General features: G+C 43.6%; 1 protein-coding gene across 5 annotated transcripts in view; it reads left to right on the top strand.

The window, feature by feature from the left end:
- Positions 1-14,156, top strand: part of ppfibp2b (PPFIA binding protein 2b) — a 254,599-nt gene that overhangs the window by 223,326 nt on the left and 17,117 nt on the right. For all 5 annotated transcript variants that reach the window (XM_078549397.1, XM_078549395.1, XM_078549396.1 and 2 more), the window contains 5 exons: positions 2,750-2,891; positions 5,468-5,596; positions 7,691-7,841; positions 8,368-8,479; positions 12,543-12,631. In XM_078549397.1, coding sequence (XP_078405523.1) covers positions 2,750-2,891; positions 5,468-5,596; positions 7,691-7,841; positions 8,368-8,479; positions 12,543-12,631 — 623 coding nt within the window. The remainder of the gene's footprint in view (positions 1-2,749; positions 2,892-5,467; positions 5,597-7,690; positions 7,842-8,367; positions 8,480-12,542; positions 12,632-14,156) is intronic.

Here is a 14,156-nt window from a genome sequence, read left to right as displayed (position 1 = left end):
TATTGGCCGCGTGCACTGCCATACATCACCCCTCTATTTAGATAGGCTGCTGGTGTAAGTTTTAATTTCACACTGCGAACTGTTCCCTAAAAGCAAGTTACTTGTGACTCAAATTTTTTTTAAAAACACATTTTCGCTGTCAGATTGCTCACACACACTGAAGCAACATCCGCTGTTACTTTCAAGATTGTTTAAGGACGTGAAGTGGACGATTGAACTAAATTGGGTAGATTATTAACGGTTATGGGGGGGTGAGCAGTAGAGCTGAATTAAACTGGGTGGGATATTAAAGGGAATGGGGAGTGACCAGGAAAATGGGATTAGATTGGATAGGGTATTAAAGGGTATGGGGAGTGAGCAGGGCAGTAGGTTTAGGCTACCTGACTTGTGGTCAAGATTTATCAAGATTGGATGGACTGGGCAGCCTGTTTATAGGTTAGAACAGCTTATAGCTCTGATATTTCTGACAGTACTGGATGAGCAGAGATTTCCTCCAACTAAGTAATATGAAGACTGAAGCCATTGACTTTGTCCCCACTACAAATTCCGTTCCCCAACCATTGACTCCATCCATCTCCCTAGCAACTGTCTGAGAATCAGACTGTTTGTAACCTTGCGTCATATTTGACCCTGAGATGAGCTTTTGACCACATTTCAACACCAACACTAAGACCAACTATCTCTATAACATCAGCCGACTTCACCCTTGCCCCATCTGTTGCTAAAAACCTCATCTATGTCTTTACTCTTTCTAGACTTGGCTTTTCCAATGCACTCCTGGCTGGCCTTCCATCTTCCACCATCCACCAATAGATTGGAGAGGTTGGGACTGTTCTCCTTGGAGAGAAGAAAGCTGAGAGGAGATTTGATAGAGATGCTCAAAATCATGAGGGGGCTGGACAGAGTAGATAGGGAGAAGCTGTTCCCACTTGTAAAAGGATCAAGAACAAGAGGGCACAGATTTAAAGTGAGTTGCAAAAGAAGCAAGTGTGACATGAGAAAAAACATTTTCACACAGCGAGCGGTTTGGATCTGGAATGCACTGCCTGGAAGTGTGGTGGAGGCAGGTTCAATCGAGGCATTCAAGGGGACATTAGATGATTATTCGAATAGAAACAATGTGCAAGGGTACAGGGAAAAGGCAGGGCAATGGCACTAGGTCATAATGTTCATTTGGAGAGCCAGTGCAGGCATGATGAGCCTTATGGCCGCCTCATGTGCCTTTAAGATTCTTTGAATTTAAACTCAGCTAAAACTCTGCTGCCCTGTACCCTAAATTGCTCCAAATCCTGTTCTCCCATCACTCTGCTGACTTCCATTGGCTCGTACGAACATGTGAACATACGAATTAGGAGCAGGAGTAGGCTACTCAGCCCCTCGAACTTGCTCCGCCATTTAATAAGGTCATGGCTGATCTGAATGTAACCTCAACCACACATTCCTGCCTACCCCCAATAACCTTTCACCCCCTTGTTAATCAAGAATCTATCTAGCTCTACCTTAAAAATATTCAAGGACTCGGCTTCCACAGCCTTTTGAGGAAGAGTTCCAAACACACACACTCTGAGAAAAAATTTCTCCTCATGTATGTCTTAAATGAGTGACCCCTTATTTTTAAACAGTGACCCCTAGTTCTAGATCCTCCCACAAGAGGAAACATCCTCTCCACATCCACCTTGTCAAGACCCTTCATGATCTTAAAGGTTTCAATTAAGTCACCTCTTACTCATCTAAATTCCAGTAGATACAAGCCTAACCCGTCCAGCCTTTCCTCATAAGACAACCGGCCCATTCCTGGTATTCGTCCTGATTAAGCAGCACCTCAATTTTAAAATTCTCATCCTCATTTCCAAATCCATCCATGGCCTCGCCCCTCTGTAATCTCCTCCATCCCCACAACCCTCCAAAATGTCCATGCTTCTCTAATTCTGGCCTCATGAGCATCCCCAATTTTAAGTGCTGCACCATTGGCGGCCATGTTTTCAGCTGCCTTGGCTTTAAGCTCTGGAATTTCCTCCCTATACCTTTCTGTCTCGCTTTCCTCCTTTTAGGCACTCCTTAAAAACTAGCTTTCGTTCACTGGCCCTATTATGTCCTTATGGGGTTCCTCTGTCAAATTTTGTTTGATAATGCTCCTGTAAGATGCCTTGGGATGTTTTACTACATTAAAGGTCTTATATAAATGCAAGTTATTGTTTATTTATGTAAAGACTATGATTCTTCACAATGTCATGGCAGCTTGCAAAAGCTTGGCCACTGGTCTAAGGAGAGTAGGAGACATCAGCTATGCAGCATAGCAGCCCACTCATAGGTTTCCATGTACTGGCCAATTACAGGATTTTTAAATAACCGTGCCAATCCACCAATATTGCATTCACATGAGAGGCTTAACATCTCATCAGAAAGACAGCACCCCTGACAGTGCAGCACTCTCTCAGTACTGCACTGGGAGCATCAGCCTAGAATTTGTGTTCAATTCTCTGGTATAGGGTGTGAACCCATGACCTTCTGACTCAGAAGCGAGAGTACTACCCATTGAGCCATAGCTAACACACAATCAGCAGAGGCATGTAGTGAGAATTCATTAAATGTGCACCCATTAATCTCAATTTCTATAACCTCACTCTGCTGTCGTGTCTCAGATGAGATTGTTACTGAGTAATAGAATAGCTGTTCAGATGCAAAGCAGGTGAATTTGAGTTTGTATTTGGCTTTATCCATGTAATTCACTCAATGTTTTCCACATTAGGAGAGACTGAGAGAAGTGCCGACTCCACCTTTAGCTCGCCTGACCTTTCACCTCTATCCTCGACCACTGAAGCTGACCAATTTCTTTCGATTTCCCCTGAGAACAAAAAGAGCAGCAAAGGTCTCAAGAAATTCCTGGGAAAGTGAGTCATCTAAATCTCAAATGTTTCCACTGTGCAGGATGGTTGCAGTTTGACTCCTGCATGATGCCTTTAGCTCCCTGATAACGGAGCCCTTCACCTCCAGTGACAAAATGATGGGTGTAAATATATTAGCACACAGATTAATTATGGTTATTTGTTAACAGTTCTTTCAAAGTGAATATAAAGTGATTTGTCATCTTTGTTCTTGGTATGTGGGGGCTGCTGATAAGGCAGCATTAGTTGACCATCCTTAGAATACAAAGCAGTTAGCTTGTAATAATACTGAGTATTATGATGAAGGTATTGATGGGGTAAATGGAGAAAGACTGTCTTCTAATTAGAGCATCACTCGCGCAAGACGTTTCACTGAAGCATACAGCACAAGGAGGCCGTTCAGCCCATCATGCCTGTGCTAACTCTTTGGAAGAGTTATTCAGTTAGTCCCACTCCCCTGCCTTTTCCCCATAGATCAGCGAGGTTTTCCTTTTGAGTATTCCCCCAATTTCCCTTTTAAAAATATTAATGAATTTGCTGCTTCTGCCCTTTCAGGCAGCATGTTGCAGATCATAATTGCTTGCTGTGTTAAAAATAATTCTCCTCACCTCTGATTCTTTTGCCCCTTACCTGAAATCTGTGCCCTCTGCTTACTAAGCTGACGCTTCCCACCCTCGGATTGTAAAGGGAGAAGAATATGGTTTAAATGACGAGAGAGATGCACCAAATATCATTGTTTGTAACATGACGCCTTGGGCTATTGTACTTACCTATTCCAAGGCTTGAGAACAAAAATCAAGACTGGACACCCTGTTGCAGTACAGAGGGAAGGCTGCACTGTTGGAGGTGCTATCTTTCAGATGAGTTGCTAAATTGAGCCACTGACTGCCTTCTCGCTGTGATTTACTCTGCTGTCATACCTGAGAGATTTAATTCATCAGAATTTAACACCCAGATTAAGTTTGCCACCTAGTCATACTTTCCAGCTCCAAGGTTATTCCCGAAGTTGCGTATGCAAGGGTCAGTCATGCCTCAAAATTTTTGTTTGGGTGCTGGATTAAAAGAAAAATTTCTATTTATATAGAACCTTTATTTACCTCAGGACTTCCCAAAGTGCTTTACAGCGCTTTACAATGAAGTGTAGTCACTGTTGTAAGAAGCACAGCAAACTCCCACACATAGTAATGTGCTAATGACCAGATAATCTTTTAGATGTTTGTTGAGGGATAAATATTAACCAAGACACCAAGGAGAACTCCCCTGTTTCTCTTCAAATAGTATCTTTTATGTATCATCTGAGATGGCAGACGGGGCTTGCCAGTTTAACATTTCATCTGAAAGATGGCACCACCAGCAGTGCAGCACTCCCTCGATACTGCACTGGGGTGTAAGTGAGATGTTGAGACCCGAGCTAACTCCTAAATAAAGTGGAATGAGTCTCCCCTCTCCTCCTGAGAATCTCACCCTGTTTTACCCCAGTACCAGGTCAGATCCTGTCTTCAGATTTAAGGTGCCTTTACATTGGGTCTGTCCAGCTGGAGAAATAAAGATGTGTTAACATCACGCACCATTATTAATGCACATATCGACCAGCAAGTTCAGAGGATGAAGAGATATAGTGTGAGCTGTGAATCTCCAGAATTTGCTGATTGATTTACACCGTTCCACTGTCCATTTCACACATACAACATTTTGTCCTCAGTCTCCCTGTTATTTTTAATAACTTGCTGAATTTGCTCCTTAGTTGCCTATCAAACTTGCTGCAGAAAATTAAGGCAAGAAGTTAAAAGTGTTTAAGTAACCTTTTAACAATGTTACAATTGTTAGTACAATGTCAATCAAACTCTGGTGCAGAAAGGGAACAGTTTAAACTGTTCAATCTTATTCTCTTATTCCTGTAGGTAGGAAATGGTTCTTAGAGATTTTTAAAAGTTTATTTTCTTTTTTTCTTTTTTTTTCTCCCTCTCTTAATTCAATCTTTTTTTCCCTCTCTCTTTCTCTGAGGGTGGAATTTTACGCTGGCGAGATTTTACAGTCCCGCTGAAGTCGATGGACCTTTGAATAGCTCACTGCTTTTTACAGCCCCACCCCACCATGACGGGACCATAAAATCCCACCCTTTATTTCTCTTTCTGGACCTGATTTGACTCACATTTACCCTCTTCTTTCCAAAGTCCCTTTGCTCCTTTTCAATCCCTAACTCTCATTGGCTAAGGACATAAACTGTTGGTCCCATCATTCACTAGGGTCGCAGATACTCTAATGCCCTCACCATACCGTTATCAACTCACGTTACGACTAAATTAAAGAACGAAAAGAAAATTCAAGCAGAAGGGTGTTAGAAACAGTCCAGCTAATGCAGCACTCCATGAGATCATGAGATGTCTTGCTCCAGCATGGTCTGGGCATTATAAACATACCAAAGGAAAACCCCTTTCTACAGCTGTAGCATCAACAAACCAATGGAGGTTTCATTTAGTGTACAAATAGAAACTGTCTCATGTCATTCAGCCCTTCTGTTCACCTACCAAATATTACAGCACAGTCCTTTTGTTTTCTCTTTTCCCTCTTACTTTCTCCAGAATAAGGAGAACCAACTCATCTTCACTTCAGGATGATGATGAAGGCACTTTGGAATTCAGAAGAGGTGGCTTACGAGCAACTGCAGGACCCTGTTTAGCGAGGTCCAAAGATTTGTCAAGCCCGCAGATGTGAGTAGGTCCAAAATTTGCCTGTCTTTGGCATTGCATGCAGCCATCTACACACCAGGAAAAACGGAATGCTTGGGCTGACTTTCCAAGGATGAGATGGAGTGGGTGTATATTTAAAATTGGCAATGGAAAGTGACCAGGGATGTATAGATTAGTTAGCTTAAGGTAAGTGATAGGCAAGATAGTGGAACTTTACTCAAAGATGTAACAGAGAAAATTCTAGAAACCAAAAATATAAAAAATTGATAGCATGGATTTCAAAAGTTAAGGTCTTGCTTGACCAATCTTATTGAATTCTTTGAAGTGGTAACAAAGAAAGTAGACAAGGGCTATGTAGTAGATGTAATATATTTGGATTTTCAAACGGCCTTTGATAAGATGCATGACTAAGGAAAGCACATGTGGAGGCAGATGACAACAAAATGGATAACAAGTTGGCTAGAAAACAGCAGGAGTTTAAAGGAAGTTACTCATTGGCAAATGGTGGGAAGTGGTGTTCCACAAGGACCACTGTTCAACATTTACATCAACAATTTGGATCGGGAATTAGAAATACAATTTCAAAATTTGCGGACCATATTAAATTGGGGGTTTAGTTAACACGAAGGACTGTGACAAAATATAGGAAGACATTAATTAATTTGCTGAATGGGCATTTAATTGGCAAATGAATTTCAATATAGTTGTGTAAGGTGGTGCAATTTTGTAGAAAGAATAAGGAGGCTCCATACTAATTGGATAATAAGAGTTTGAATGAGGAAGAGGATGAAGAGGTATAGTGTGAGTTGTGAATCTCCGGAATTTGCTGAGCGATTTACATTGTTCCACTGTTCGTTTCACACAAACAGCATCTTGGCCTCAATCTCCCTGTTATTTTTAATAACTTGCTAAATTTGTTCGTTAGTTGCCCATTAAACTTGCTGCAGAAAAATAAGGCTGGAACTTAAAAGTGTTTAAGTACCCTTTTAACAATATTACAATTGTTGGTATAATGTCAATGAAACTCTGGCGCAGAAAGGGAACAGTTTAAACTGTTTAATCTTATTCCTGTAGCTAGGAAATGGTTCTCAGAGATTTTTAACATTTTATATTTTTCTTACCTTTCCTGGGAGTACAGATTCACAAATCACTAAAAGGCAAGGTGCAGGTTAATAAGGTCACTTTCAAAGCAGGGAAGTTATGTCAAACTCGTATAAGTGCCTTCATTATACCACACTTAGAATGCTGAGCATAGTACTAGTCTCCATATTATAAAAGGATATAGAAGCACTGGAGAAAGTGCAAGTATGATTTACAAGGATGACACCAAAACTAGTTTATAACTATCAGAGAAGACTCAACAGGCTGGGGATCTTTTCTCTAGAAAAGAGAAAGCTGAGGGGTGACTTGATAGAGGTCTTTAAGATTGCGAAGGTGTTTGATCAGATACATATTGGGAAGGTGTTTCCACTCATGAGAGAGGCCACTATAGACCAAATATCAAATAGTCACTAATAAACCAAATAGGAAATTCGGAAGAAACTTCTTCACCCAGAGAATGGTGAAAATGTGCAACTCGCTACCACAGGGAGTGGTTCAGGTGAATGGCATAGTTGCATTTAAGGAAAAGCAAGATTAGTTCATGAGGCAGAAAGGAATAGAAGAATATGTTGATTAGGTAAGATGAAGAAGGATGGGAGAAAGCTTGTGTGGAGCATAAACGATCACATAGGCCAGTTGGGCAGAATGACCTGTTACTATGCTGTAGATTCTATGTAACTCCCTGTGAGCTACACACCAAGAAGAGAGAGGGTAGTGCCTGGCCCCACATTCCAAATATTAGACAGGAAACTTGCATCCTTGCCATGTGTTTTGTTGGGGAAATTGCTGACAATGCACCCAACTAATGTATGGATAATGGTCCCCCCACCCCCACCCCCGCTCAAGGGCAAGTCTCTGTGGAATGGTGGTTGGGTGGTCCAGCCTAGAGGCAGCAAGGTAAAATAAGACCTCTTTAATTGTCTTATAAAAGGTTAAATGGCCTGTGTCTGTGCCAGCACATTTCATGTTTATCTGATTCTGCCTTAAAAGCTTCTGATGACACACATTTTTCAGAGACCCGAATGCACCTTTCTCTCAGTGGACGACTGAACAGGTCTGCACTTGGCTCCAGGACTGTGGGCTTGGTCAGTATGTGGCTTTGGCCAGGCAATGGGTCACTTCTGGACAGACGGTGTTATCGGCAACACCTCAGGAACTTGAGAAGGTAAATTTACCCCATAATCTGGGGTAAGCTAAAGAAGTACTAACTTTATCGCACAAAAAGGCAAATCTAGGTCAAAAGGTTCTGGGTTCAAGTCCCACTCCAGAGATTTGAACACACAATTTCGGCTGACACTCTAGTGCAGCACTGAGGAAGTCAGTGGTTCCCTCATTCAGATGCATTAAACTAAGACTCTGTCTGCCACCTCAGGTGGATGCCAAAATAAATCCACAGCTCTATCTCAAAGAAGAGCTGGGGAGTTCTCCCTGGTGTCCTGGCCAATATTTATCCCTCAATCAACATCCCTAAAAACAGATGATCTGATCATATTACATTGCTGTTTGTGGGAACTTGCTGTGCGCAAATTGGCTGCCATGTTTCCTACATTACGTCAGTGACTACACTTCAAAAAGCATTTCATTGTATATAAGGAGCTTTGGGACATCCTGAGGTCATGAAAGGCCATGACATGGAAGTTCTTTTCTTTTAAACTTTTGAATAAGCTTTGTTTTGATAATTTTGGATGCAGGAGCTAGGAATCAAACACTCACTGCACAGGAAAAAGATCCAGGTGCTGCAGAAGGCAGTCAGCAACGGACAGAACGACAGTCCAGGGAAGCTGGACCATATCTGGGTCACACGTAAGTACGGTCCATGAGGTGACAATGTCTGATCAAAGTTCACAGGGTAGAGTTTTCACTTTGGGTGCAATCAGCAATCGTGCCACAAATTGCATCCAAAATAGAAGGATGTGAAGGCTTTAGAGGAGGTGCCAAAAATATTTATGCGAATGGTTCCAGGGCTGAGGGACTTCAGTTACATGGATAGATTGGAGATACTGGGGTTTTACTCCTTAAAGAGAAGTTTGAGAGGTGATTTGCTGGAGGTGTTCAAAATCATGAGGGGTCTGGACAGAGTAGACGGAGAGAAATTGTTCCCAGTGGTGGAAGGCAAAAGAATCGAAGGGAACATGAGGAAGAACATTTTTACTCAGCAAGTGGTTAGGATCTAGAATGCACTACCTGAGAGTGTGGCAGGGACAGATTCCATCTTGGCTTATAAAAGAGAACTGGGATAAGCACCTGAAGGAAAAACACTGCAGGGTGGAGAAATGGCAGGGAAGTGGGACGAACTAAATTGCTCTTGCTGAGAGCCACACTGGCTCAGTGGGCTAAATGGCCTCCTCCTTTGTTGTAACTATCCTATGATTCTATAAAAAAGTCACTAGTTTTGAGAAGCACGTTGTTCTTGAGTTTCCACTGAAACTCTCATATTGCTGAACGCAAAACCTGCCATGAAAAGGTGCAAGCCAGCACCATTTTAGAAGGTAGCGTTTTGAAAAAAAATTGCTTTAAGCAATTGTCCTTAAAAATTTAAGAGTGATACTTGGTGCAGTTTGATTAATACAGCAAAAAAATGAGTTTATCACAAAAACACTAGCATTTTCCATCGCAGTATTAGTCCACCACCCATGAGCAATCTGATTTAAACAATTGAAAATGACTTTTAAAAAACATGCCGAAACATTTGCTTTAGGTAGAAGTACAGTCATTAGCTTCTTAGTAAAGTTAAAAAGAATTACGTTCAAATGCTTTTAGAATGTATCTATTAGTCTCCCTGCACCCAAAAGAAGCAGTTTAATTTTACAAGTATTCTTGAAGATCCACAAATGAGTGCAATTAGTGAAAACTCGTCAATCTGGGGGCCGTGGCCTGTTTTATGGGCAGGGCCAGCTTTCAGAAAGAGGTTTTTTTGAACTAGTGTAGAAGACCAGGGAGACTGAGTTTATGCTGGACATAATTTACATGTAAAATCCCGTGATTTTTTGTGCTGCTTTCACTAATTTCAGCAGAATTGCATTAAAAAAGCCAATGCAACACAGTGGACTCTATATTATAGAGCACAGAAACAGGCCATTCAGCCCAACCAGCCCATGCCAGCATTTATGCTGCATTCAAGCCTATTAGTATAACCTCTATTCCTTTCTTCACCATATGTTCGTCTAGCTTCCTCTTAAATGCTTCTATACTATTTGCTTCAACCACCCCCTGTGGAAGCGAACTCCACATTCTTGCCACTCAGAGTGAAGAAATTTCTCCTGAATTCCCTATTGGATTTCTTGGTGACTGTGGTATATTGATGGCCTCTAATTTTGCTCTTTCCTACAAGTGAAAGCATTCTGTCTATCTACTCCAGCAAAATCTTTCATAGTTTTGAAAAAACACGCAGAACCATTTGCTTTAGATTAGAGTATAGCCGCCTTTTATCAAGAGAAAAGCTGTTCATGTTTTCCTGGTGGATATAACCCCTCAGTTCTGGTATCATTATTGAGAATCTTTTTTTTGCACTTTCTCTAGTGCCCCTTCATCCTTTTTCATAATATGACAACCAGTACTCCAAGTGTGGTCTAACCAAAGGTTAGCAGAATTTCTCTATTTTTCAATTCTATCCCTCTAGAAATGAACCCTAGTGCTTGTTTTGCTTTTGTTATGGTCTTATTAACTTGTGTCGCAGTGACTGGCGCATTTGTACCCCCAGGTCCCTTGGTTCCTCTTTTCTATGAACACTTACAGGAGCTGACATTCCCGTTTTTAATGGTCATGTTAACCTATTCTGGTTTGACTCCTGGAGAACCACACACAAAGGAATCAATCATCAATGCTCGAGTGTTTGAAGCATAGGGAGGCTTAATGCATATGTGCGACATGCTAGAGGGAGGGGATAAATGTACAAACTGTGAAGAAGCAATTCAAAATGGGAAGGGGCTCATAGAACACCAGGAGTGATCAGTTAGGACAAATAGCCTGTGGGTTTATGTGAACTACAACTGTTCTAGCATTCACAAGTGAACTTTGCCAAATAGAGAAGTCCTTCTTTAAAACAACTGACTGGATTGCTAGGCTACTCGAAAAGCCAACCACATTGCAGCGGGTCTGGAGTCAATTATAGAACAGACCGGATAAGATCAGCAGACTTCCTTCTCTAAAGAACATTAGCGAAGCATTACAAAAATCCTGTAATTTTGTGGCCACTATTACTGGTACAAGCTTTTTATTCCAGATTTATTTCATTAACTGAATTTAAATTCCCAGCAGCTGTGCTGGTATTTGAACTCATGTCTCTGGATCATTCACCCAAGTCTCCGGATCACTAATCCACAAAACCACTGTGCTACTTTTCCCCAAGTCATACTGCACCCAGACTGAATTAAATCCTATGGCATCTGTTGTTACTTGCCTCATTTAAATACAGGTCCACCATCCTGTCCAGCTACCATTGGAATTTCTCCTCTGTCAACAGGAGGCTAGGAATCATGTGACGCGTAACTCACCTCCTGACTCTCCAAAGCCTGTCCACCATCTAAAAGGCACAAGTCAGGAGTGTGATGGAATACTCCCCACTTGCCTGGATGAGTGCAGCTCCAACAATACTCAAGAAGCTGGACACCGTCCAGGACAAAGCAGCCCACTTGGTTGGCACCACATCCACAAACATTCACTCCCTCCACCACCGACGCACAGTAGCAGCAGTGTGTACCATCTACAAGATGCACTGCAGGAATTCACCAAGGCTCCTTCGACAGCATCTTCCAAACCCCCGACCTCTACCATCTAGAAGGACAAGGGCAGCAGATAGCTGGGAACACCACCACCTGGAAGTTCCCCTCCAAGTCACTCACCATCCTGACTTGGAAATATAGCGCCGTTCCTTAACTGTCACTGGGTCAAAATCCTGGAACGCCCTTCCTAACAGCAGTGTGGGTGTACCTACATGACATGGACTGCAGAGGTTCAAGAAGGCAGCTCCTCACCACCTTCTCATGGGCAATTATGGATTGGCAATAAATGCTGGCCCAGCCAGCGAAGCCCACATCCCCTGAATGAATTTTTAAAAAATCTTGGGGGTGAAATATGTCCAGGGCGAAAACGCAAAATGGGCAGAAGTGCATCAGCCCCCTCTACATGTCCACTTGAGCAGAAATGAATATCGGCCGGAGGTGTAATTTGGGCATCCTGTTCGATGTTATTTATTTCAAACCAATAAAAATTTTAGGCCCTTCACTCACCTTATATTTTTGTGTAGCTCTTCCATGACCACGGTGACAGTAACCACAGCGACAGTAGTTGTGTTGGACTGTGGCCACCGGGTCAGCTGCAAAATTTTGATCCCTGATGTAGCAGCTCATTAACAAGCAATTAATGGAGGCCTACCCCAAATGGGATTGATTTGCACTTGCATAGAGTTTATATGTCTGAAGTAAGATGTAACTTTGAAAGTCCCTTCTGTTTAACATGTGGCTTGGGAGAAACCCACCCTACAGTGGAGATGTTTGACACTATGGTCACAGCTTCATTATGCTGCACAGTCAAGTTATCACATTGGAGGAAAATAAAATTAGGAGGGTACAGCTGTGGAATAAAAACAGAAAATGCTGGAAATATTCAGCAGGCCTGGTAGCATCTATGGAGAGAGGAACAGAGTTGAAGTTTCAGGTTAATGACCTTTCATCGAAACTGGGAAATGTTGGGGAGGAACAACTTTTCAGCAGTGGAGAGGGAGGGAATGAGTAAGGTGAGAATGTACGAGTGATTAACTGGTAAAAGGGACGATAGTGCGAGGCAGCAGAGTTTGGTGTGTGTTGCTTGCGTCAGGCACTCAAACTGCATTAACCTTCTTTCACACTCTGTCTTGCCTTGTTCTCAGGTTGGCTTGATGACATAGGCTTACCTCAATACAAAGACCAATTCAATGAAGCCAGGGTGGATGGGAGAGTGCTCCAGTACTTGACTGTGGTGAGTTGTCTCACTGGAGTAACTTCTCAGAATTGAATGTTGAATGCTTCAAGCACTTTACAGTTACACTACCTGAAAAGTATCACCTCATGATGTGTGAAATGTAATTTAATCCAGCGTTCTGCTATGATTCTTAAAACCTACTTCTTTGAAGAGGCTTTTGGTCATCTGTCTTAATATCTAGGTATGTGACTCAGAGTCAAATTTTGTTTGACATTCGCTCCTGTGACATGCCTTTGCCTTATGAATTCAAGTTGTTTTTCTATCTCCTTCAAGGATTTTGGAAGTTACTATTGAACCTGCTCCCATCATCCTTTAGGCAGCACATTCCAGATCACAACAGCTGTGTAAAAACATTTCTTCTCATCTCCCCTCTGGTTCTTATGCCAATGATCTTAAATCCGTGTCTTCTGGTTACCGACTCTACTACCAGTGGCAGCCAGAGGCGGATTTACATCAAAACACACCGCACCATAGCACAGGCCCCCAAACGACAGGGGGGCCCCAAAATGATGAGTGAGTGCTGAACTGTTTTAAATGTCGTCTTTCAGATGAGACGTTAAACTGTCTGCTTGGCTGTATACAAAAAAACCTCCTGGCAGCTCTCCCACTGTGTTCACTGAAGACGTGGGGGGGAAGGTTCCCTTCTATCGAGAGCCCAACACGTCCAGAGCCCCCGGATCCACAGCAGCAGCAGCAGCATTGCCACTACCCGAACCGACACGGAAAACTCAGCACTTGGCAGACTGAGGGCTGCTGGCCGGGGCAGTCCCTTTCATTCAGTGTGAATGCTGAGCCGGGAAAGCTTTGCCCGCGCAGGCACACAAACTGCCTGTGGGGGAAGGAGGCTGGGATCCAGACAATGCCTGGAACTGGAACCTCGGAATAAATGGGCTGCTCATTTCCCTGGATTGACCCTCTGACAGTGCAGCACCCCCTTGGCCCTGCCCCTCTGACAGTGCTGCACCCCCTCGGCCCCCTCCCTCTGACAGTGCTGCACCCCCTCGGCCCCCTCCCTCTGACAGTGCTGCACCCCCTCGGCCCCCTCCCTCTGACAGTGCTGCACCCCCTCGGCCCCCTCCCTCTGACAGTGTTGCACCCCCTCGGCCCCCTCCCTCTGACAGTGCTGCACCCCCTCGGCCCCCTCCCTCTGACAGTGCTGCACCCCCTCGGCCCCCTCCCTCTGACAGTGCTGCACCCCCTCGGCCCCCTCCCTCTGACAGTGCTGCACCCCCTCGGCCCCCTCCCTCTGACAGTGCTGCACCCCCTCGGCCCCCTCCCTCTGACAGTGCTGCACCCCCTCGGCCCCCTCTGACAGTGCTGCACCCCCTCGGCCTCCTCCCTCTGACAGTGCTGCACCCCCTCGGCCCCCTCCCTCTGACAGTGCTGCACCCCCTCAGCCCCCTCCCTCTGACAGTGCTGCACCCCCTCGGCCCCCTCCCTCTGACAGTGCAGTATTAATGTACCGTGTACTAACTGATTGCGCCATGAGAGCAAAGCAGCACTCATTTGCATACACGTTTTA

The sequence above is a fragment of the Cetorhinus maximus genome, chromosome 9, assembly GCF_964194155.1.
Source record: "Cetorhinus maximus chromosome 9, sCetMax3.hap1.1, whole genome shotgun sequence".
Taxonomy (NCBI): Eukaryota; Metazoa; Chordata; class Chondrichthyes; order Lamniformes; family Cetorhinidae; genus Cetorhinus; species Cetorhinus maximus.
Note: the sequence above shows the minus strand (reverse complement) of the source record. Positions and strands in the feature narration are given on the sequence as shown.